Source organism: Neolamprologus brichardi, chromosome 18, assembly GCF_056152115.1.
Source record: "Neolamprologus brichardi isolate AB-2024 chromosome 18, ASM5615211v1, whole genome shotgun sequence".
NCBI classification, from domain to species: domain Eukaryota; kingdom Metazoa; phylum Chordata; class Actinopteri; order Cichliformes; family Cichlidae; genus Neolamprologus; species Neolamprologus brichardi.
This window is the reverse complement of record NC_142121.1, coordinates 25735016-25757014: the sequence shown is the minus strand read 5'-3', so window position 1 is coordinate 25757014 and position 21999 is coordinate 25735016. Positions and strand designations below refer to the sequence as shown.

Below are 21999 nucleotides of genomic sequence, written 5' to 3'. Positions count from 1 at the left end.
TACCCCTCCTCTCTTAGGCTCAGAATTGCAAAATCAATAGAGCTAAATGGAGTTGCTGCGGAAGCCATTGGGTGTCCTTTCTAAGTGCTGGGATACAAGGACAGTACGAAGCAGCTGTGACACTCCACAGTCACCCCTTCTTCTTCTTCCTCTTCTTACCACAGTCCTTTTTCCAACAGCCTCCACTACTCTTGTACTCATTATTCACCTCAAGGCACTCTGGCAGTTCCTGTTCTTAGTTTAGTCTGTTTTAAGCACTATAGGCACTCTGAGATACTAAATAATAAGTATTAATATGCACTATTAATATATAATACATTGTGTAACATTCAGCAGTGAATGTTAAAAATTCTTTCAGTAGTGCGAAAGAAAGGCATTTGGAAGTAGAGCTAATGCTGAGAGTACAGACTTAATTTCATTATTTGGTTTCAGTGTGATTCAGCCTACAAGTGCAATGCATTATCATTTGGTACAATCTATCTTTAGTAGTACTTTGTACTCCGTGCAGGGAGCCGACAAGGACAATCTCTGGTTTGCTGAACCAGTTTATATGAAAGAAATGAAGCATACCTTATTTCATGTCCTCTGCTTACATGACATCTGAATCTAGGAGATGAACTTCATTGATCACTAAACAGTGATAGTCCCTTTGGCTTGTGAAGGATAACTAATAGGAAGATTAGTGGAATTATGATTTACGTTTGAGAAGCCACCATCATACTGGTGGTCACTGGTCACTCAGTCAAACCACCTTCTTCTGACTTTAGCAGTCATCAAAGCAGACCATCTGCCTGTTCCCCTCACCCACATTGAAGTCCACTTCAATCACTGCTGTTTCCCTACTGGGAATGCTCTTTACCACTTCATCCAAATTACTCCAGAATTCCTCTCTCTTCTAATTGACAACTACTTATGGTGTTCACAACCTTCAACATCAGCCCTTCGGTTTCCAGCTTCAAACTCATGATCCTGTCTAACACTCTGTGCACTTCCAGAAAACTCTTAATACAACATTACTGCTACTCTATTACTTTTCCTATCCACAGTACTGTGCAAAAGTCCTGAGCCATTCTTCATTTCTTTATATTTTGCTGGAACAAGAATTACTTGCAGTTTTTTAAAGTGCTGAGCAATAGTCCTCCAGGCTTTCTAAAGGCCGTTTTGGACACTAGCCACTTTTTCAACCATTTTCAGTCCAGTCCTTATACCTGACCATTTTCAGAGGAATGTTTTTTTGTTTTTTTTAGTTGAACCCACTTAATACGGGTCTATGAATCTAACTCAAGGTATTAACACACAATAGCAATTCTGGTCTTGACATTTCTGGTTCCAATCATCATCAGTATGTACTGAAGGAGGCCGTGAGAGAGGTACAGCTGTGAGTGTCCTACAGCCATCTGTAAAACACAGTGGAGGCTCTGTCATGGTTTGGGGACTGCATACCATCTAGAAAGCATCTGATTGGAAACAGCTTTTTCAGCATGACAATGACCCCAAGCACCATGCAATACAAGCATACCTGGATAGAAAAACACACAGTGCAACACTATCAGACCTCAGACCTCAACATTATTGAAGCAGTGTGGGATCATGTTGACAGAGAACAGAACAAAATGCAGAAACATCCAAAGAAGAGCTTTAAATGTCCTTCAAGAAGCCTGGAGAACTTTTCCAGAAGACTACTTAAAGAAATTAGAAGAAAGGTCAGACAGTGTTGTAGAATAAAGGTGGCCATACTTGAAACTGCGGTATTGAATTTCAAGGGAGAAACTCTGCTTTTGCCTTATGTATTGTATTTCCACATATGTTTGCACATCATTCAGTAAGTAGCTGCATTATTTTGCCATATTCATTTAAAAACATAAAGAAATGATTACTGGCTTGAGACTTTTGCACAGTACTGTACACTGTGGTACAATAGTGTGAATGCACCTTGACCTGCGTCTTTCCACTTTCCACTCCATTTGCTTTAGCGATACTTCCAGCTTGTTGTTAGTCTATGCCGTTACGTTCAGTACAGTAAAAGTAGAGTGTTATTTGCAACCAAGGAATCCGGTTATGATTGTTTCTGTGTTTTTATAAACTTGTGGAAGGAAGTAACATTCTGTGACCTCAGCTGGAAACAGCCTTCTCTGTCACTGCTGGGATGAAGACCAGTTAAAGCTACTGATTACAAAGTTTCGGCGGGTGTCTATATGTCTCTCTGTCAAAAAGATTTTAGTGAAGATCAAAATGAAATTTAAAGCTAAGTGTGGTTTCACTAATGCCTGCAAAATAAAGAGCAGTGGAAGTAGCCCTCAAACCTTTTAACGCCCCAGTGCTGCTTTCTCTCTCTCTCTCTTTTTGTGTGCGTGTGCGTGCGTGCATGCATGCGTGAGTGCGTATACATGGCTGTCTGGTAAACATAATATTTTGATGGGTTTGGTCTGAGAACTAATTGGCATGATGGTCCCTGGTTGCCATCTGAAAAAAATCCAAATAGGGTTTTTTTGTAGACGGTTGGCATCAGCCGTACTCACATATCAAATACTGTGTACTGCTTCAGGGCACAGATCAGATTTTGATATCTGTTCTTAAGTTTTAAAGAGGAGCATTTCTTTCTAAAATGACCCTTTTGCACTTAGATTTAACAATAACACATCAGTTTCATGCATGTATTTCTATTTCTATCTCCTTAAACTTATGCTCTGGCGTTTGATAAAGAAACATGACAAAAAAACTGCAGCAAATCACAGTCATAATCAGTTCACGATAATCACTTTTTTTCCTTTGCTCTGTTCATTTATGTACTCCTCTCATTAACCGCTGGTATTTCAGACCAGTTTCCATTTATATTTAATGAGAATCTCTGCACAAGTGATTTGTAGTGGTGAGCAGCACCATCACAAATTCTCTTTGACTGCACAGCATAATCCCTCCACGGTCTTTCACAAGATCCAGCTAAAGGAGCAAATGGGATCCCCACTATCTGAACTATGAACTATATATATATATATATATATATATATATATATATATATATATATATATATATATATATATATATATATATATATATATATATATATATATATATATATATATATATATATATATATATATGTGTGTGTGTGTGTGTGTGTGTGTGTGTGTGTGTCTGTGTGTGTCTGTGTGCGTGTAATAGCAAAGACTGAGAGAGAGGTAATAGGAGAAAGATAACAGATGCAGAGAGAATGAGAAAAAGCAAAGCAGAAATAGAACCATGTCTTGAGGTTGTTTGCTTGGAAAACTTAGCAATCTGCTGCTTGGGTGCCCTTCTCTTTGTCACATCCACCTCTGTGGGCCACAGGAGAAAATAACAGTGGACTGAGGAAAGCACTTTTCAATCTACCTTTGACCTAGAACAAACAGCTACCTGGCTGGAAGGTACACCTGAGAAAAACACATTTTGTTGTACCTGTGACCTGCAACAAACAACTGTTCTGCCTGGAAGGTACACACCACCACTAACAAAGATGACAACCAAGAGATACACTGATGTTTGTATGAATGCAGGGAATTACTGCATATGCCCTCACAATGAAAAAAAAAGAAGGAAAAAACCAAGAAAATGAACTTGCACTTATTTTTCAGAGCAACCCTACAGATAAAATATAAACCATAAGCCAGGGTTGAGATGCACCATTGCACCGACAAAAAGACCAAATACAAATCTCTTATAATCTGCTTTGTGAGTGGAAACTTCTGAGAACTCTCCATAATTATGAGGCATTTTCTAATAATTTCAAAATGTGGCTGATAAATGTGCCATCCCAAGAGTAAACAATTAGATTAGATATATAGCTAGCATTCATTATTACAGTGGTGAGCTGGGAGGGTTCACTGGATTATCATCAAAATTATTTAGACATGAGGAATTTTATGATCTTCTATACATATGAGACTTCCTTTACTCACTGGTTACATTTAAGCCCAAACATAATAATAATAAAAAAAAAAAAACGCTAACACTACGCAGACACAATAAAGAGACTCACACTGACTCAAAACGGTGGCAGAGGGCGAAAACAACCCTTCTGATAAAATAATCAGATGAAAAATTGAACCATGTGAATGATTTAACTAGATTACTTTCTGGCTGCTTTCTTTCTGCACATATATTTGGGTGATTAAACTTCTGCCCTTTTCACAAAACACAAACTTTGCAGCTAAACTTGGTGGAAGCCTTGATTTTAATACAAACACTTAAGAAATAAGAGCAACTTGATGACAACAACAACAGCGCCAAACAGACAATCGTTCGCTGAGTTGATTAAACGCGAGTTAAAGAGGAAAGACAGCCTTTAAGGAAGGGAAATGAGTCACATATTCATGAGCTCTGCAAATGTCACGCTGTTTCAGTAATGTGCACGCAAACAGACAATATGTAAATGCAAACATGATCTCCCAAAAAAAGTTGAGCTGCTGTTTAAAATGTAAATAAAATCAGAAATAATTTGAAAATTGAATGAACCCATATTTTATTCATGATAGAACATAGAAAACATATCAAATATTTAAATGGAGGCATTTTGCTATTTCATGAAAATATTAGCTCATTTCAATTTGATGGGAGCATTGTGCCTATTTAGCAGATCCATTTTTTTTCTACGTAAATGGTTAGTCTTCTTCTTAACCATGGAATTCCACAAGGTTAAGTGCTGAGACCAATACTTTTTACATTATAAATGCTAGCCTATGTCCTTTAAGATGCACATTAAACAAATATGTTGGAGTGTTTTTATTCATCTGTGCAATATCTTGCAGCTCCCAGTAGACAGCCACTCCATTTTTAAGATTACACTTTTTAAGACCACGCGTTTTTGATAAAGTTTATAGTTAGGGTTAGATTCTCTGACCCTGAAGCATCACTTACTTATGCTGCTGTAGGCTGAGACTGCTGAGGTGCTGTGTTAAGCTGAGCACTTCTTTTTACTCACCTCTTTTCACTCTCTAGGTGTTTACATACCGCTGTTACATATCATTAAATTTGCCATCAGTCTGTGTTTTGTTCTCATCTTGTTTAACCTTTACCTTGAAGTTTAAAGCACCATGAGGCAGATGTTGTGATTTGGTGCTCTGTAAATAAAACTGAATTGAATGCAACTCTCACCAACGCCTGTTTCAAGAGCTGCGGGGAGTAGCTTCCTTTTATCCAGATGATTCTCATTTAAGTGTCCCTCTCACTTATGTACCTGACCTTTAAACATCAGTTTGACAGTCTGCATTGTTCTAAACAGACAGGGTTAAAAACAGAAGTCGTTTTGAAGACTAAAACTTTTTACCTCCCTGCAGTGCATTTTATTTAATGCAATAGTTACTCCCTGCAACATTCAGTGAGATTAAAAAAAACTCTCTTATTTGCATTCTTCTAGTAGACGCAACACTATACTGCATGATGCAACTTTTTACCTCTTAAAGGTTCCCTGCAGGACTGAAACACAGACCTTCAGTGCAAATTAGTTCAACAACTCTCCAGAGGCATGACAGGCAGTAGAGATCTGCTGCTGGGTGAGCTATTACCCATAACTAAACAGACTTTCCTCTTTTGGTCTGTACTTCTGTGTGAGTCTAAGTACGTGTGTAGGATAATGGTGTCTTTTACTGTATTATATCATGCACCAAGCAGACAAAAGCCATGAAAGGCCTTCAGTAATTAAAATGAAAAGCCTCTCCCTTCCCTATAGAATGAATAAAAGCCCTGCTTTACAGAATCACCCTGAATCTATATTCAGATTTAAATAGGACACATACTCACACACAAATATGTACTCCATACCTGCTCCAGTTTCCAGTGGAACTCAGCAGGTCTGAAAGTGTCAAGCTGAGTGAAATCTCTTCTGAGCAGAAACACCAGGCGGCAGTTGTGAACATACAGAGAATAATGGTGGCGGTTCATCTCTACAATGGGAAGACCAAGAAGAGGCATGGTCATACAAAAACGTGCACACATTTGAATATAGTGCAGTTTTAAATTACACAATGTTCTAATCAGCAGGTTTATTTCAAGGAAAATTGATGTTGCTCATGTTCATGTCAGTAATTTTGTTTTTCCTTCAGTTCAAAAATTGGCATAGAGTACAGCTTTTTACTTTCACATCAAATGGGTTTTCCACATCAGTCAACTAAACAAAGGCAGTTTAGTGAGTGTGGTTTGAGCCGCTTGCATATCTGCATTTTTTCCTTATGGACACACACCCGCACTGAGGAGCTGGTACTTAACTTAATCGTTTTTGGTGTTTTTAATGGAAGAACCAACTTTAGTCTTTCACTGGTGTGAAAATGAATATTTATTTAGCATATAATCATATAATAAAGATATTTATCACAAGTTTTTTAAGCAGTGCTAATGCTCCAGTCACACTATGGAAAAGAAGTGGTTGTAGACTGCAGGATGACCAAATTACCGTGACTGTGTGGCTTAACTTCCAATCCAATTGCCTTTAAAATGCATACTTCAAAGACAAAGTCTGTCTGAATTTTTAAGTTAGATGAAAATTATTTGCAAACATTTGCCAATCTGTCTGAAACTGCGATTGTTTGGCTGCAACTTCCCTCCCACCAGGCGACCTGTGCAATTGGCTTGTGAGTGAAAGCAGTGAGTGTTGCATGCCGAGCTGGTCACGGCAGCTATTTACAAACAATGTAAAAAAAAAAATCAACATAATCACCAGCCAACCACCAATTTTTCCTTGTTGCAAAGAGGTTGGCTTCCCATTTTTACTCTAGTGTGATTAAGTCATAAGACGTGTAAAAGGGGTGATTGCTTCTAATTCTAATACAGTTTTCTGTTAGAAGTCACAATTAGCTAATTTCATTTATAGTGTGTTTTTCTGTTTTTTTTTTCTGTTTTCTGCTTTTCTATTACTCTTCAACTCTTCAATATAAAAATAGGAACATTTGTTAAAAAAAACCCCAATTGAATATGATAAACTTCAGTGCGATCATGCATTTAGGAACATATTATACACTCTTCATACATGAGTTATCACTATAATGGCATGAAAATGAATGTGATGGTGATATGGCTCATCACTGGCCCTGCATATCATCTGGCACACCCAGAGGAGTGATGGGATTCAAAACATTTTATTTCACAGCTGGAAACTGTTGGTACTTTTCACATTCTTAAGCAAAAAGATTACAAATAAAAAGTGGTTTAAAAGATGCTGGTGGTCTACAATAAACTGCTCTGCAGTTTTGCATTACAAGATCAGGCTACTAATTTCGTAAGCTAATAAGCCATCTGTGAGACCATTGTGAGCGCGTGCAATGTGCAGATGGCTTGTTTAATTACACAGTGCAGGCAGCTCAGTTCAGAGATGCAGTGGGGAAAAAGTTTTAAAGAGCATTTGCCACTGTGGGCTTTGGTCTCAGCTTAATTACCCGGTTGTTTTGAAATGTTTTTGGTTTTTTATTATTATTGATTTGTGATAGGGCTCATGCTCCCATCTCTGCAGGACCTGTACACCTCCAGGACACTGGGGCGTGCAGCTCGGATCTCAGCTGACCCTTCTCACCCTGAACACAGTCTGTTTGACCTGCTCCCCTCAGGCAGGAGGCTCCGGTCCATTCGCACCAGAACCTCTCGCCATAAGAACAGTTTCTTCCCCTCTGCTGTTGGACTCATGAACAATAACCGTGTGACTGTTCCCACCACTAACACATGACCCTACGCTGTGTTCACTGCATCATTCCATGTTTGGCACTGATCACCACCTGCACTCATGTATATATCTATCTACTTAGCACTTTTAATTCTTATTTTTATTTTTATGTCTATTTAAGTGTTATATGACAGTATGTTTGCACTAAGTACCGCAGCAATTTCCTAATGTTGTAAACCTGCTCAACATTTGGCAATAAAACCCTTTCTGATTCTGATTTCTTATGGTATGTTTTGCAATGTAGGACAAAGGACAAAATGTTTAAGTGTCACTGAAAGGTCAGTGGTTTCCAGTAGTGCTGCAGGAGGAACATACTGGTCTTCAAATGTCAGCGAACTGAATTTAATGAAAAGATTAATTTGCCATTTAGTTTTGTGTAGTCTGGATCTTATAAGTGAGCACAGTGAAATGATTTCCTCACCGGTCTTGTCAGAGCTGCACAGTAAGGTTTCCTTCTCGGCTCTGAGTCCTGGACTGGGCCCGTGCTTCATCCATGTTGCTATGGTGAACTGGTCTGTCAGGTTTTGTGGCACCACGTGATCTGGGACATTTGCAGCCTGACGCCCATCAAATCTGTAGATAAGGTCGCTGTCTCTGCCGCTGTCCGTCAGCAGAGCAGCTGTCCAGTTTGTGGAAGGGCTGGGGGCAGGAAGGAGGTCAGTGCTGCCTGATGCTGCACCTGGAAGTCACAAAGCCATGATTAATAAATCCATCTATCCTAATGTAGCATGCAGTCTACTTATATAGTCAACATTCATCCTGCAACAAAGACACAGCATAATTAGAAACTTCAATGCAATTCGGTAAAGCTGCCATCTGTATGTGTTTTTCAATGTAATTTAATTATGTGCTTGGTTGAAATGATGTGATGGACTGTTTTTAATTGAGTTTTGTTTCTTTGTTGGGAGTGGGTGTTCAAAAAGCACAAAATGTTTAATGCACAAAACCTTTACAAGCTTATTTGTTCTCCGGTAAAAAAGTAATCCAATTACCTGTTCCCCCTTTCTGGCAGTAATTACAAACGAATAAAGTTACCTATCAGATTTGAAGGCACAGTTTCACAGCGTTTTCACATTTACTGTATAAACTTGCCTCAGGCTATTAATGGGATGTAATGTCACTCCGGAATAGTAAAATGGCATGCAGGCATTTGGCTTATTAAAATGCATCGAGAGTTCAGATGTCAAGAAGTTTTTCATTCTTCGGATTAAAGTTTTCCATGTCTCTCATTATTATCAGAGTCCATTTAAAATGGCACCACCCTATTTCAACAGGGCATCAACATTCCTCACTTCCATTTAGATTAATTTACCCTCCACCCACACTCCTTTTTTCCTCACCACAGAGTTTTTGCAGAGACTTTTCAGAATATGTTTCGCGGTCGCAGCCCTTTCCAATGTGATTTGTCTGCAGCTCTACCATTGCTTTCACGCCAGATAAGGGACCTCCACACGTTTCCAAGTGCATCTTGGGAAACAGCTGCTTGCTCCCAGTCCCAGGCTCATAGTCCACCCGTTTGTTCCAACCTGAAAGGACAAAATCACTGCAACAGTTTGTAAACCTTAGGGAGTTTATTTAGTCATATCAGTGGTCTTTTGCTGTGAACCTGAAGGTATTCAGTTGCTCTCTGGAGTTATCTGAATGATCTTTTCACCCCATATTACATAAGAAGGAAATTAGGCATCAAGACACAAGTTGTAATGAGCTTGATATTAAATCACATCTTAGAAACAGGATGGGAAGGGTCATCCAACAAGGTGTTTACTTATATTTACTGAATCATGGTGGTGAAAGAGATTCATAACTTAGATTTTTCCTTATAGAAATCTCTGTGTTGGTGGTGGAAACCTGGTAGCTCTTGCTAAACCCACACAATATGATATCAAGTCTCCTGAGAAAAATCACACAGAGAGAAACAGACTGTGATAAGGTAGGCAAAGAGAAGTGAGAGGTGAGGTGGAGCTTGTATTAATGCCAGAGAGACTTCTTCAAAAGAGCAGCTGCAGAGGCACAGCCGACCTTTACACACAGATGATAAATAAGGTTATGTGTACAGAGGACTTGGCCTGAATGCATCACTGCATTATGTTTTATTCATAAGCTACTATGGATTAATGGTTTTACGTTAAGCTAAACGCGGGTTAATGGTTGTGCAGTATGGGCTCTTTTATGAGCCAAATTACAAAGAATAATGCAACTTTGATGAGGATGTTAGCAGCACATGAGATCAAGCGAGATTCGACATGATAACACTTTGATACCATCTGCAGCTCAAAAATAATTCTCTATTTTTCTCTGTGAGCAACAAGAAGAGTCCTCCAGCTCCAGGAGACATTTTTCCTGTCAGTAGTTTCATGTTGAGCAATGCTGGATGTTTTGGTATAAAAATAGACACGACTCCTGTATTCTTAAATTAGTTTTTTCTTTAGTCCTGTTGTGTTAATGCCTATGACATGGAGATGACCTTTAGAAATAATTAGTGTTTCTATTATATTTATCTTGTGTGATGTTGCGCTCAGTATTACACATCCCTCAATAAATTACCCCATAGCCAAAACCAGTTGAAATCACACTAATTTTTTGTATTTTTGTGTGATCCCTTTGGACTAATGTATGATGTATTTAATGCCAACTTATGTCAAAGTGATTGTCGTCGCCTGAAGGTGTTGTGTTGTTTTTGGGTTTTACATTCTTAGGTAATATATATGAATTTGTGTTTCTGTCTCAGTTTTACTGTTATTCTAGTGTTTGAGGTTTTTTATCCTTAGTTTAGGCTTTGAAGACCTGTATGCTGAGTACATTAGTGCAGTATAATTTGCCTTCTGGCTCCTGTTCCAGTTTTAAGTGTTTGACTTGTATCAGGCCTTAGGTCCTACACTGTGTTTGTTATTTCAGTCTTTTCTGTATACATTGCCCCCTCTGATTAATTTCTATGTCATATGCCTTTGTCCTCCAGTGCTTCCTTTTCCCCGTCTTCATGTTTAAGTGACTATTCTTGTCTCCTTGTTTAGTTTGTGTCTCTTGGTCGCTTCCTGTTTTGCTTTGAAGGTTAGATTTCTTTCATGAACTGTGTTAGCTTTCCTTCCTGTCCTTGTCTCCCCCCTGATTACATGATTATCTTCAACTGTCATTCGCCAGTCAGCTCCCAGTGTATTTATAGTCCTGTCTTATACTTGTGTCTTTTCCCTTATGTCTTCTAATTTCTTCCTCCTGGTTTCTCCTAACTCTTTGTGTTTTTGGTTTCTGCCTGGTCTTTCTCATCATGATTTTAGTTTCCTGGTTTTAATGGATTTTACCTTGGACTTTAATCTATGAAAGATCTGCTTACACCAATATTTTATCTATAGTAATAAACCAAACGTGAATGTGTTTTGGATCATAAAAAGTTACACTAAAATAACTTAAACTGTTAAACTGTAGCCAAAGCAGTTCCTTGGTCAGAATGTATCATACGGGACTTAAACTGAAGATCTTCAGCCGTCTGTGATGTAATCTCTTAATCTAGATCACTTTCATTTAGTTATGTTTACAGTACTTAGCGATCTGCTGGCTTCTTTTGCCGTCTTTGCAAGATATAAAGAAGCTACTCGGCTTCCCTGTGATGCCCCCCTGATGTTCATACCTGCAGTATTCACGGCTTGAAAAACTTCGTAAACCACCTCTGCAATTTTTTGTTTGTATTTTTTTATTTAAATACCATATTTTTCTCAAGATATACAAAGACAACTTGTGTCCTTGGCTTCAGATTTAAGACAATGGTCATGAACTCTGTGTTTCTTGTTTGCTGTCATTGCTGCACTGTCAGTAACACAAGCTTAAAATGTCCTAAAAATAGTTCAGAAAATAATAAGCCCCCCACAGGATTTTCTGTGTACTTAGAAATTGGCAAAGAGCAGCCTGGTTGATGGATAAATAATAGCTGTTTTGGCTTACTTTATCTTTCAGCTTTGCAAAACCTTTGTGAATATGATGGGGATAAATTTAAGCTCCTGATGGGTTAGATGTTAGATGTGGTCGTGGTAGATATAAAAACAACACAACCAACTCGGGCTAAAGAAACACATTCTTTCAGACAGAACCACAGCTACCTGGTACATTTTGAGGTTTCCTACCATCCGCTACACAGTAAGCTGTATACTGGTCAGATTAAAGCTGTGAGAATACCCATCACCTCTCTCCCTCACTGTAACTTTGTTTCTTCCTTTCCTCCCTCGAGTTTTCCTCCTTCCTCTTCCCCATCTCCCCTGTCTCTTCTTATCTTTCTCTGTCTTCCTCTTTCATTCCTGTGTGAACTTGACTCCTGAGATGCTGTCAGTGTTGACAGGTGAAGCAGCAGGGGAGACAGGCTGACTCGAATGCCAAGCTGCTGCCATGTTAAAAGAGGAAGAAAAAACCCACAATCTAGTCAACTTTCCCTTTGGAGGTTTTTTGTCAGGTCTCTGATTTCCTCGAGAGATGCTGATTCTAAAATAAGAGAATTCCCTTGAGGGAAAGGATATGCCAAAAAAACAGAAAATGCACTGAATTGCCTCCATCAATTTTGATGGCACTGCTAACATTTAGGGAAAGTGTAAACATATTTTATCCAAATACAGATGCAAGTCAGTTTTGTCCATTACTGGCAGGTAAATTAAGGTAGCGTGCAAATACTTAAGGGACTATTTCTTCATCTAACCTTGCCATCCAGGTTTGCAGACAGGCTTCACTTCAATATGCACCACCACATCCTCCTTCGCCCTCTTCTGACCGCAGTCAAAGGCCGTCACCATAATCTTGTAGCTCTGCTGTTTGTCATAACTCAGCCGCTCTGTGTTTCTGATGTTACCTGCGGAAAACAAAAACACAATGGAAATATAATTATGATTTTTCACCAGCGGAGAAAAAAAGCTGTTGTGTTGTTGTATTTGGCAATAACAAAGCAAGCAGCGCTTTCCACTGAGCAATAATTGGAAACGACTTGGCATTAAAGAAACTGCTCTTTGTACTTATTGAAGCCTTTTACTGAAAACTCAAGGTCCAGTAACCTTGTATTACATTTGAATATTAAAACCTCTCTGTAAACAGTAAATGTAAAACCGCACTGATGGATTATCTTCACCTGTCACCAGGGTAACGCTTTGAGAAGAAGAGATGCCACAAGCCTGTACATTTTCAATAAGAGGCCTTGGGTGACTCACTGCCAGCTAACTGTAAAAGATAATTATTAGCATTTCACATTTTTCCCGTGATGTTCTCTGTTAAAGTTCACGCTAGTAATGTACCTTTCTGACACAATGTCCCTTATAGATTAGCCACTGACTGCTGTCCTTAAGCTTTTTGAATGTTTCTGTTTTATGATGGTTTTTTGACAGCTTGTGACAGCTTGATGCGTACATATTTACTGATTTGGGAAACTTGGTTTGGATTTGGAGAGATTATTGTAACATTGGCATTAAGGACTGTGTTTTCAGACCCCAGAAGACAACTGAAACTATTTTTGTGCTGCATCTGGAGGCTTGGCTGCTGGCAGAGAAGAAAATCAGTTCAGAGAACAGAAAGACAGAAAAAAAGAGAAATGTCAGAGGAAGAAAGGCAAGGAGGTCAGAATCAGACAGTTTTTTTTTTACCAAAAACTCCAACAGTGAGTGTTTGATCTGCTGCTGGTGTGAACAGTAACAGGAATGCAACCAATTATCAAAAACAGGTATACAGGTGCAGTTATGTATCATTTTAAAAGCACAATTTCCCTTCTCTGTTTGTTAGCAGAGAACCTTTCTCCAGGTGGCTGATTTATAATTTTTAACATTTTTTAACAAAATGAAATAAAATGATAGAGCTTCTCGGAAAACGTTTGGACGCCCTTTAAGCTTTGCAATGACTCTGCATCAATGTGACTTAAAGCAACAATCTTCATATTTTGTTTTTTAAAGAGAAGCCAAATAAGCAAATTAAACATAATTTTTAAATTTACTTACTGACCTAATATGAAAAGGAGCCAGGAGAGTTAAGTAAGTTAGTTAAACATTAAGAAGGTTAAAAATGAAGACATTTAGAGAAAAAAAGAGTTTTATTTAAATATGTCATATAAATACAATATCTAATGAGTCGTCATATTATTAATACTTTGATATTTTGTCCTGCACTGATTTTGAGTACTATGATGCTTTTTAGTACAGTAACAATAGGCTGGAATATCCCTTTAAGGTTTGCATTACTTTAAAAGGGCTGATAACACATTTGGACAGGCATGAAATAAATAGATAGATGATTAGATGACAGATGATTTCTAAAGCGCTATCAGCTGAAATACTGACATATCTCAGTGTGGTGTACAGTGTGTCCGTAAAAATATTGAGGACACTGGACAAGTGAAGGAGAATGTAAGACATGGCAGGCCTTAAAAAAAATCTAAAGCAGATGGGAAAAACATGGGGGGGAAAGCAACAGGTTCATTCCTCAGTTTGACAATGTTAGGAAATAATAAAGGTGGTCATACAAAATGTTGACTTTCAAGCTTGTTAGAACTGTACAAACTCCGTTTTGTCTTATATTCTGTATTTGCACATATGCTCGCACATGTTGCAAAACTCCCTGCGTCTTTTCCCATTTATCCAGTAAAATATAAAGCAATGCTCATGAGAATAAATTATCCACTGGTCATTCTAAATTGCTAGTATGTCTGCACAGATCTAAGCAATATTATAGTAAATTATGTCAGTGTCAGCAGTCAAAAAGAATATGAAGTAAAACTATCTAATTTTATTTATCAATACCTAAAAAAATATTTCCTTACAGATGATTTTGAACTCATTTAAAGAAGGATGAATGAGTACAAAAAGTAGTATCTGTAATCACAAAACAGGATGTTCTTTTCTAAAGAGCTGAATTTCACTGTAGCAAATATGCAACATCTTACCTCTTGTAACACTGGCTTGAAGCCCATTTATTTATACGAGTCTAAACAATGGTGCTTTGGGTTCAATAATTTTTAATTCTAAATTTACTGTCTAATTTTAAGATTACAGTTCACGCCACATCCATTAGCAGAACTACATGCTGCAGCCCATTTACGCTTTATCTTATCTTGCACTTCTCTCAGTTCACAAAATTACCATTTCTCTATAAAGAAAGTTTAACTAATATGTTTCTTCCGAACAATAATATTGTGCCTGTAAGGGCTTTAAATTGAATGAGCCAGACAATGGTAAAAGACTGAGAGAAAAAGACCAGGAGGTTGAACTCAAAAAGTAATAAGACAAAATATTAAATATGACCCTAAGAGAGGGAGATACAGTAAAGAAAGCAGTGTATGTGTCTGTTTGGATTACACAGATCAGCGCAGTGTGGATGTGCAGGCTCAGAGAGACAGTAGTGCAAATCCCAAAGCTGAAATTTTATATAGGCGGATAAGCTCAGAATAGCACTTAATCAAAAATAAAATACACTCCTCCAGTCAAGTAGGACTGGCGTAAAGCCACAAAGGAACACGGGAAAACTCAAAACAATTTAACAGGTAGGCAGCTATCTGTCAAGTAACTTTTGAGCTATGAACCGATAAAGAGCTACCTCATGGATTACAGTATTATTCCAATAAGAAGGAATATTTTACAGTTGTCTGTTTTTCCCTTTTCATTAACATTAATCTGCTGTGCAGACAGCGTCACTTTAAAATCATCCTCGATATTATTTCTTTACACAAAGTTGTTCTCCATGGCCCGTTCCATTATTCATTTTAAAGTCTTCGGAGGATTCTCGGGCTGTCTCATGTTCGTCTTTGGCAAAGTTCAGCTGGCTGAGATCACAGTATTACATGTATGGCTGAGGAATAGTTTTCTTCTTTTCAAGACATTGGGCATTCTGTTTGTGTTCAAGTGGGACAAGAACCTCACAGCCGTTAAAGTTAGAGTAACTGTATTGGAAATGTAAAAAAATTCTCATATGATAAAAATTAAAAATGATTTTTACCAACAAAATAAGAGATTGTGCTACAAATACAGTAAAGTGTAAGGTGGAGAGCCACCACTATATCACTATACACTATATTTTGTTATTCACTGAAAGTGCATGAATCTAACTGTTTTGTGGTTAATACATCAAAAGTGTGAAAAGGCCTTAATCCCACAAGGCAAGGTCAGTATTACAATAACTATAAATGTCTCCAGGCAAAATGCTTTTATGCTCTAAATATATGACATCTAAAGTAAATTAACAAGAGCTATTAGACTAAATTAAATTGATTATTACCATAAAATGAGTGTTTAACAGTCTCATTTTTTTAAAAATAAAGAGTTAAAGTAGTTTAAAAAGAAGATCGTAATTGCTTAGCCAATAAGATTGTGGTGTCAAGAGACAAGGAAGGTGTGGATGAAGATGTTGTCAATACAAACTTGTGTAGAGTGTCTACAGTCATTTTTTTCAAGTATATTTCCAAGAAAACACAACCAAAGCCATTCCAATATATAAAAGTGGAGAAAAACACATTATCCAATTAAAGAACAATTTCTCCACTTCCCAGAGCTGGAAGCATTGAAATACACAATCCTATCAAGTGACTGTTAGTTTGTGTTTAAAGCAAATAGGTCTTCCTCCTTAACTGTAATGCAATGAGTAGAAGATATAACACATGCACTGGATAACAAGAAATACAAAAAGCTTACTTATGCAAGAACTGGAATGGTTTAAGAGGGACAGTCAGCTTATGTTTATATTGTTACCTAGATGAATGATATCAGTATAGATGAATAAATAATGCTGACTATGATTTAGTGACGGTTACTTGTGAGGTTCCACAGGGTTCTGTGCTGGGCCCTGTGCTGTTTATACTGTACATAAATAACATATGTAGCATGTCGAAATTGTTAATATTTGCTTTATTTGCTAATGACACAAATTTATATTGCACTGGGGAGAGGTTTGGAACAGCTTTTGAATATAGCAAAAGTGAATTAAACATTGAATGAGTTTAATATAAATTAATTATCACAACATTTTCTGAAAGAATTTCACAAGAAATTTCACACTACATTTTTGAGTGTGGTAATTCACTTTAGTTGACAGGCTCACACAAACAATTCCCAAATGTCCAACATAAAAGTCTTAAAAACTGTAATATTATATAAAATTACCAATATCTTTAAAAGTTATATATACATACTCTGTTTTTCCTTGAAAGTTTCACAATTACCTATTGTGTGAAGGTATGGGGAAACACATCCAAAACACATCAATTCAGTTTATTTGCTACAGAAGAAAGCTAAATGAATTATAAATAGATCAGATTATTATAAACCAACCAACAGACTGTTTATTAAATTGCATGCTTTAATATTTTATGACTTAGTTGATCTCTGCACTGCACTGATAATGTACAAAGCACAAAATAATCTCTTTCCAGGACGTATTCAGAGGCTGTTTCAAAGGTATGTTTAAAAAAGCAAGGTCAAGATAAATATTTAAAAAAAAAGATGTATATCTGTAAAAGACATAAACACGTTGAGTGATTGTGATAGGGAATTAAAAATCTGTGTGTTTAAAACTCGGGTCATAAACACTTATAACAGTGAGGTATGATTATCACTGTTTATGAAATGTTAATCTTTTTACTTGTTTAATGTTTTTTCTTCAGTTCAGTTCTTTTTTATTTCAAACATATACATTCACCAACATTTCATAAAATCATTCCATGCAGTTGTTTGAAAAGGAGTAGGCAGAAGTATATACTTATTTAGCCCTTCCCCCTCAGGTTTACATCCTCATCTTATAAATTTGAACAACAAAAACGTATACAACGCCTTCAACTTAGAACATAACATCACAAAAAAATATTTTCTCATGTTCAACTAAAACTGTATTTAGATTTGCTAATTTGCAGAAGAAAATAAACATCAGTTTGACTGCTGTCTTGGGTTAATTGCATTTTCCTCATTCGTATACTTATTTAAAATTTCTTTTTTGAGTTTTATTTTAAACTGGTTTATATCACTACTGACCTTTATTTCTTCTTTTAACTCATTCCAGAATTTAACTCCCACTATTGAAATAGACATCCTTTTCAATGTTGTTCTTATTCTTTGTAATTTTAAATTCCACTTCCCTCTAAAATTTCTTGATTTATTATGTTCTTTGGGATGTTTCTGGTGATATCTACTGTAGCTAGAAAACAGCAGGTGTGAGTACCTAAAGCTTCAGCCTGAACCTATTCGGTCAATTCTTTATGTTCTTACCATTTAATTAAATCCTTTATCATCAAAATTTTTTTTTATCATTTTTTGTTTTTGATTTAAAAGAAATGTTAACAATGACCAATTTTTAATTTATTTGTTTGTGATGTGATTGTTCCTAATCATATCACTTTCCAGCCAGACAATAAGCCACGCATGTACAAAAACACTTACCATTGCGGTCTATGGCAAATGGCGTCCCGGCAGTCACAATTTCATAGTTGCAGATCTGGCTGTACTGTGGTGAACAGTCCTGGTCCCAGGCTTCCACCTTTAACAACCAACATACACTTTAATCCAACACAAACACTACTAATAACATTGTTGCTGTGTACGCTTCTTGTGGCATTGTTAGACCATATTCATTTATTCATTTATCTGACATACTGATTTTAATAATAAAGCAATGATAAAAACAGAAAACTGATACCTGCAAAATGCTGTCATAGATCTTTCCTTCTGTTATTGATGCCTTGTACAGAGACTCCCGAAAGATTGGGGAGAACTCATTGACATCATCCACCTGGATGTGAACTACAGCTCTGGATGTAAGAAAAAGTAGAAGACAGAAGATGATGATATGAGGGATTACACACTAGGTAAAATATGTAATTAATGTGGAGCTGAAATGGGTAAATAGGAAGACTAAGGCTAAGGAGAAAGCACAGATTCATCCCCTGAATGTTTTGCAAAGCTGGGTTGTTGTTGTTCAAGCTTCAAATTCTTCTCGCACCTGCTTTTCCTCTCCCTACATTCAACTCTGAATTCAGATTATCATCTGCTGGGAGGCATTAATGCAGCTCTCAGATAACATTTGTGCACTAAAGTATATAAATGAAGCAATAACGCAGATGTATCATGAAGTTTTCTTCACCGGTGACCTTTGCTGCCAGCAACTCCCACCGTATCTGAGCATGCACATCTGGCTAATTAATGACATTAGCTTAATGAGCCCTATTTAGAATGTCATGCCATGATAATGTGACACACACAGACACACCCAGGGTACAGTCTGTGTCATTCATCTCCCACTAAAGAAATTCATCACAGATCCGTGAGCTGATAAATGTCTCTCCATTTCTCGCTCTTCTCCCATAAGCGGTGTCTTATTTTAGCTGCTTGGTGCTTCTGACTGGAGAACCAGAGGGTTTGATTTGCTGCTGTCCACGCCAGTCTGCCTGTCTGTCAATCTAATTCACATAGCACCGCTACACAGTTTACAGACAGACATTATATTGACAAAGCATTAGGAGGACATATCTTCAGACATATCTGCAACAGCTGTGACTGCTAGAGTATAAAGGACTGAGAGACAATAACAACAGAAGAAAGGAACTAGGAAAGGAAAGACTCAATCTCATTATCACAGTTATTCTTTTTTGTAACTCGCAGTGTAATTTATGAAGGAATTTATAAATAGAGCTAAACCTACAGAAGCCTTTTAACTTGCATATTACACTTTTAGAACAAAATAAAGATTCAAATGAATGCAAAGCCACAGACATTGCATAAACACAGTACTGTGGCAAAGTACTGAGCCACCGCTCCTTTTATTTTAAATATTTCATTTCCAAGGAGCCAGACTTGCTTGCAACATTTAAAAGTGGTCTTAAGTTCTACAGACTTTTGAAAGTCTTTCAAAGTTTGTCTCTCGACATACTTTGGCTACTTTTTTACAGTTATCAGTCTAGACCTTTTTTTGGTCCATTTTTAGAGGAATGTAAATTTTAAACTGTACAAATGATTTTATAATTTCTTTAGTTGAATCTATAAAAAATGACACAGTTTCACAGGCATACAATATTATTTTTTGCACTAGCATTCCCAAAGCGCTATAAGCAATAAGCAGTCTGGAAAGCATCTGATTGTCAATGGCTCCATTTTTTAACATGACAACGATCCCAGAAACTCTGAACAGAACAAAAGGCAGCCAACATCCAAGGAAGAGCTTTGACTGTCCTTCAAGAAGCCTGGAGAATTATTACTAAAAGTTATTTTAAGAAATTGCAAGAAGGTTTCCCTAAGAGAGTTCAGGCTGCGTCGAAAGATGGTTAACCAAATACTGACTTTCAAACTCATTAAGTTTGCACAAACTTTTTTGTCCTATATGCACTTATTTCCCATTACTACCATCACTGTTATCATTATTATTATTATTATTGTTACCACCTAAGAAATATAAAGAAATCAGGGGTGGCTCAAAACGTTTGCACAGTTTGCATTTATGACGACAACTTTGCGCATGACACTCCAAAAACTTTTCATCCAGTGCTCCTCACTGCTGGAGATGTTTGTCTGTTTTTCAAACACTGGCATTGTTTTGTTGTGTTCCCAGAAGTTAATGTGACTCACTTGAGCAGCTGCCTTTGTAACTCTGACATGTATATTTTGAAGATAACATCTATTATTTGTAAGACGTTGTTTTGTCCACCCCCTATAAATCAGCTATAGTTGCAGCTACACAAATGAGTCACACTGTGATAAATAATAACAGGCAGCGCCGTATGTGACAGTTTTAATACTACATTTTCATAAGCGAGTTTTCAGAAAATATACAGAATTTCACAAAAGCACAAATAAACAAGACACTTCCTAAAATGTTTGGCGCACTATAAAAAAAGAATCTTTAACATAATGACATTTTATTGATTAAAGCAGAAAACGTTGCGTAAATCAATTCTTTGTCCGGATGTTTACGGACCTAAATCGAATGCAGACACATGAACAGTCGCAGCTTGACTTACTTGTGGGATTTCTTCCAGTTTGCACCACTTGGGCCGGCCCCACAGTCATAGGCCTGGATAATAAAGGTGTACTCTTTCTGGCTCTCACAGTCCACAGGGCTACTGGCTCTCAGCACTCCTTCTCCTGATGTGCGATTCAACACCACGGCCTCAAATGGAGCATCATCGCCGTTGATCTTAAAGGCACAAATCTCCCCTAAGAGGAACAGAAATGAGGAAATGTTACATTTCAAAGGATTACACAGTCAGAAGTAGTGAGAATTTGTTTTGTTTTTGTTTTTTGAAGTGCAAAGACACTGACTTTTAGATAGTTTCGAGTAGGAGCTAGGTGGCTAATAAAAATCTTCTTTTTGATCTTTCTTTTTAAAAAAATAGACACAAAGATGAAGAAGACAAAGGCAACACAGAGTCAACATCTGCGCAGCATGTGGTTCATCAGTGGACAGACACTGATGGGTACTTAACATGAAAGCAGTCAGCACAACTATCAGACCTACAAGCAATTTAAGTCCACATTATGTGAATAAACAACAACAAAAAAAGAAAGCTTTGGGAAATATTTCTTCTCTCCTCATTCATTTAATTTTCTCTCATGACACTGTTGGTAAAAATCTTATTATTTTGCTTTGTTTGTTTCTGCCTTTTTCCCTCCCAGCCATTTTCTCAAACACAGCAGTAGCCACCCAACAGCTCAGATAGTTAAAGATGAATCAAACTGCGGGTAATGAAGCAGAACTAACAATAGACACTGCTGGCATTTTTCTTTACAGATTGGCTATCACTTCAAATTTCAGTCCATTTCTGGACAGAGGAATCTTTGTCAGCATGACCGGCTCACAAAATCACACTGCGGAGCTCCCGGGGTGTAGTTAAGAGAAAAAATAATTTCTGATTTGTGTCGAGCTGCGCCACCTCAACAAAGGAGTGAATTTGTCCTGTCTGCAAAGTGTTTACACCACACTCTGCCAGTGTATTGTGTTGTGTGTTTGTGGCTCTAGACTCGTCTGCGGCATTCATCCCCCGGCACAAGTGTTCATTTCAGGGATTTGGGAAATCTTTTTTGCAGAGGCAATGAAAAGCTAGTGTGCTCTGACCCTGTGCTGGCTGATGTCTCAGAACAGAGTGGGACATAGAGGAAATGCCACTAACAAACACAAAGACAAAGCTCCCTGTCATCGCTGGCTTCTCTCCACTTTAGCTCCTCTCCACTCTCATGCACACAGATCCTTTTAACCTGATTCAACTTTGCAAATCTGCTTTAGGGTGAAGCCAAACATAGTCTTCTTCAAAGTTTGATCCCTTATGAATTTTCAAGATGCCCGGCCCCTGAATTGTCCTCCTTTTAAATTTTGTAGAAATGACAAGTTTCTC

At 37.4% G+C, this 21999-nt stretch overlaps 1 protein-coding gene across 1 annotated transcript in view; it reads right to left on the bottom strand.

Annotated features, from left to right (window-relative positions):
* The window catches only part of clstn2a (calsyntenin 2a), a 149122-nt gene that overhangs the window by 25211 nt on the left and 101912 nt on the right, over window positions 1-21999 (bottom strand). Inside the window, exons 3-9 of the mRNA XM_006786719.3 lie at window positions 20629-20824; window positions 18315-18426; window positions 18059-18155; window positions 12361-12510; window positions 9026-9211; window positions 8107-8364; window positions 5798-5919 (exon numbers count right to left, since the gene is read on the bottom strand). Coding sequence (XP_006786782.2) covers window positions 5798-5919; window positions 8107-8364; window positions 9026-9211; window positions 12361-12510; window positions 18059-18155; window positions 18315-18426; window positions 20629-20824 — 1121 coding nt within the window. The remainder of the gene's footprint in view (window positions 1-5797; window positions 5920-8106; window positions 8365-9025; window positions 9212-12360; window positions 12511-18058; window positions 18156-18314; window positions 18427-20628; window positions 20825-21999) is intronic.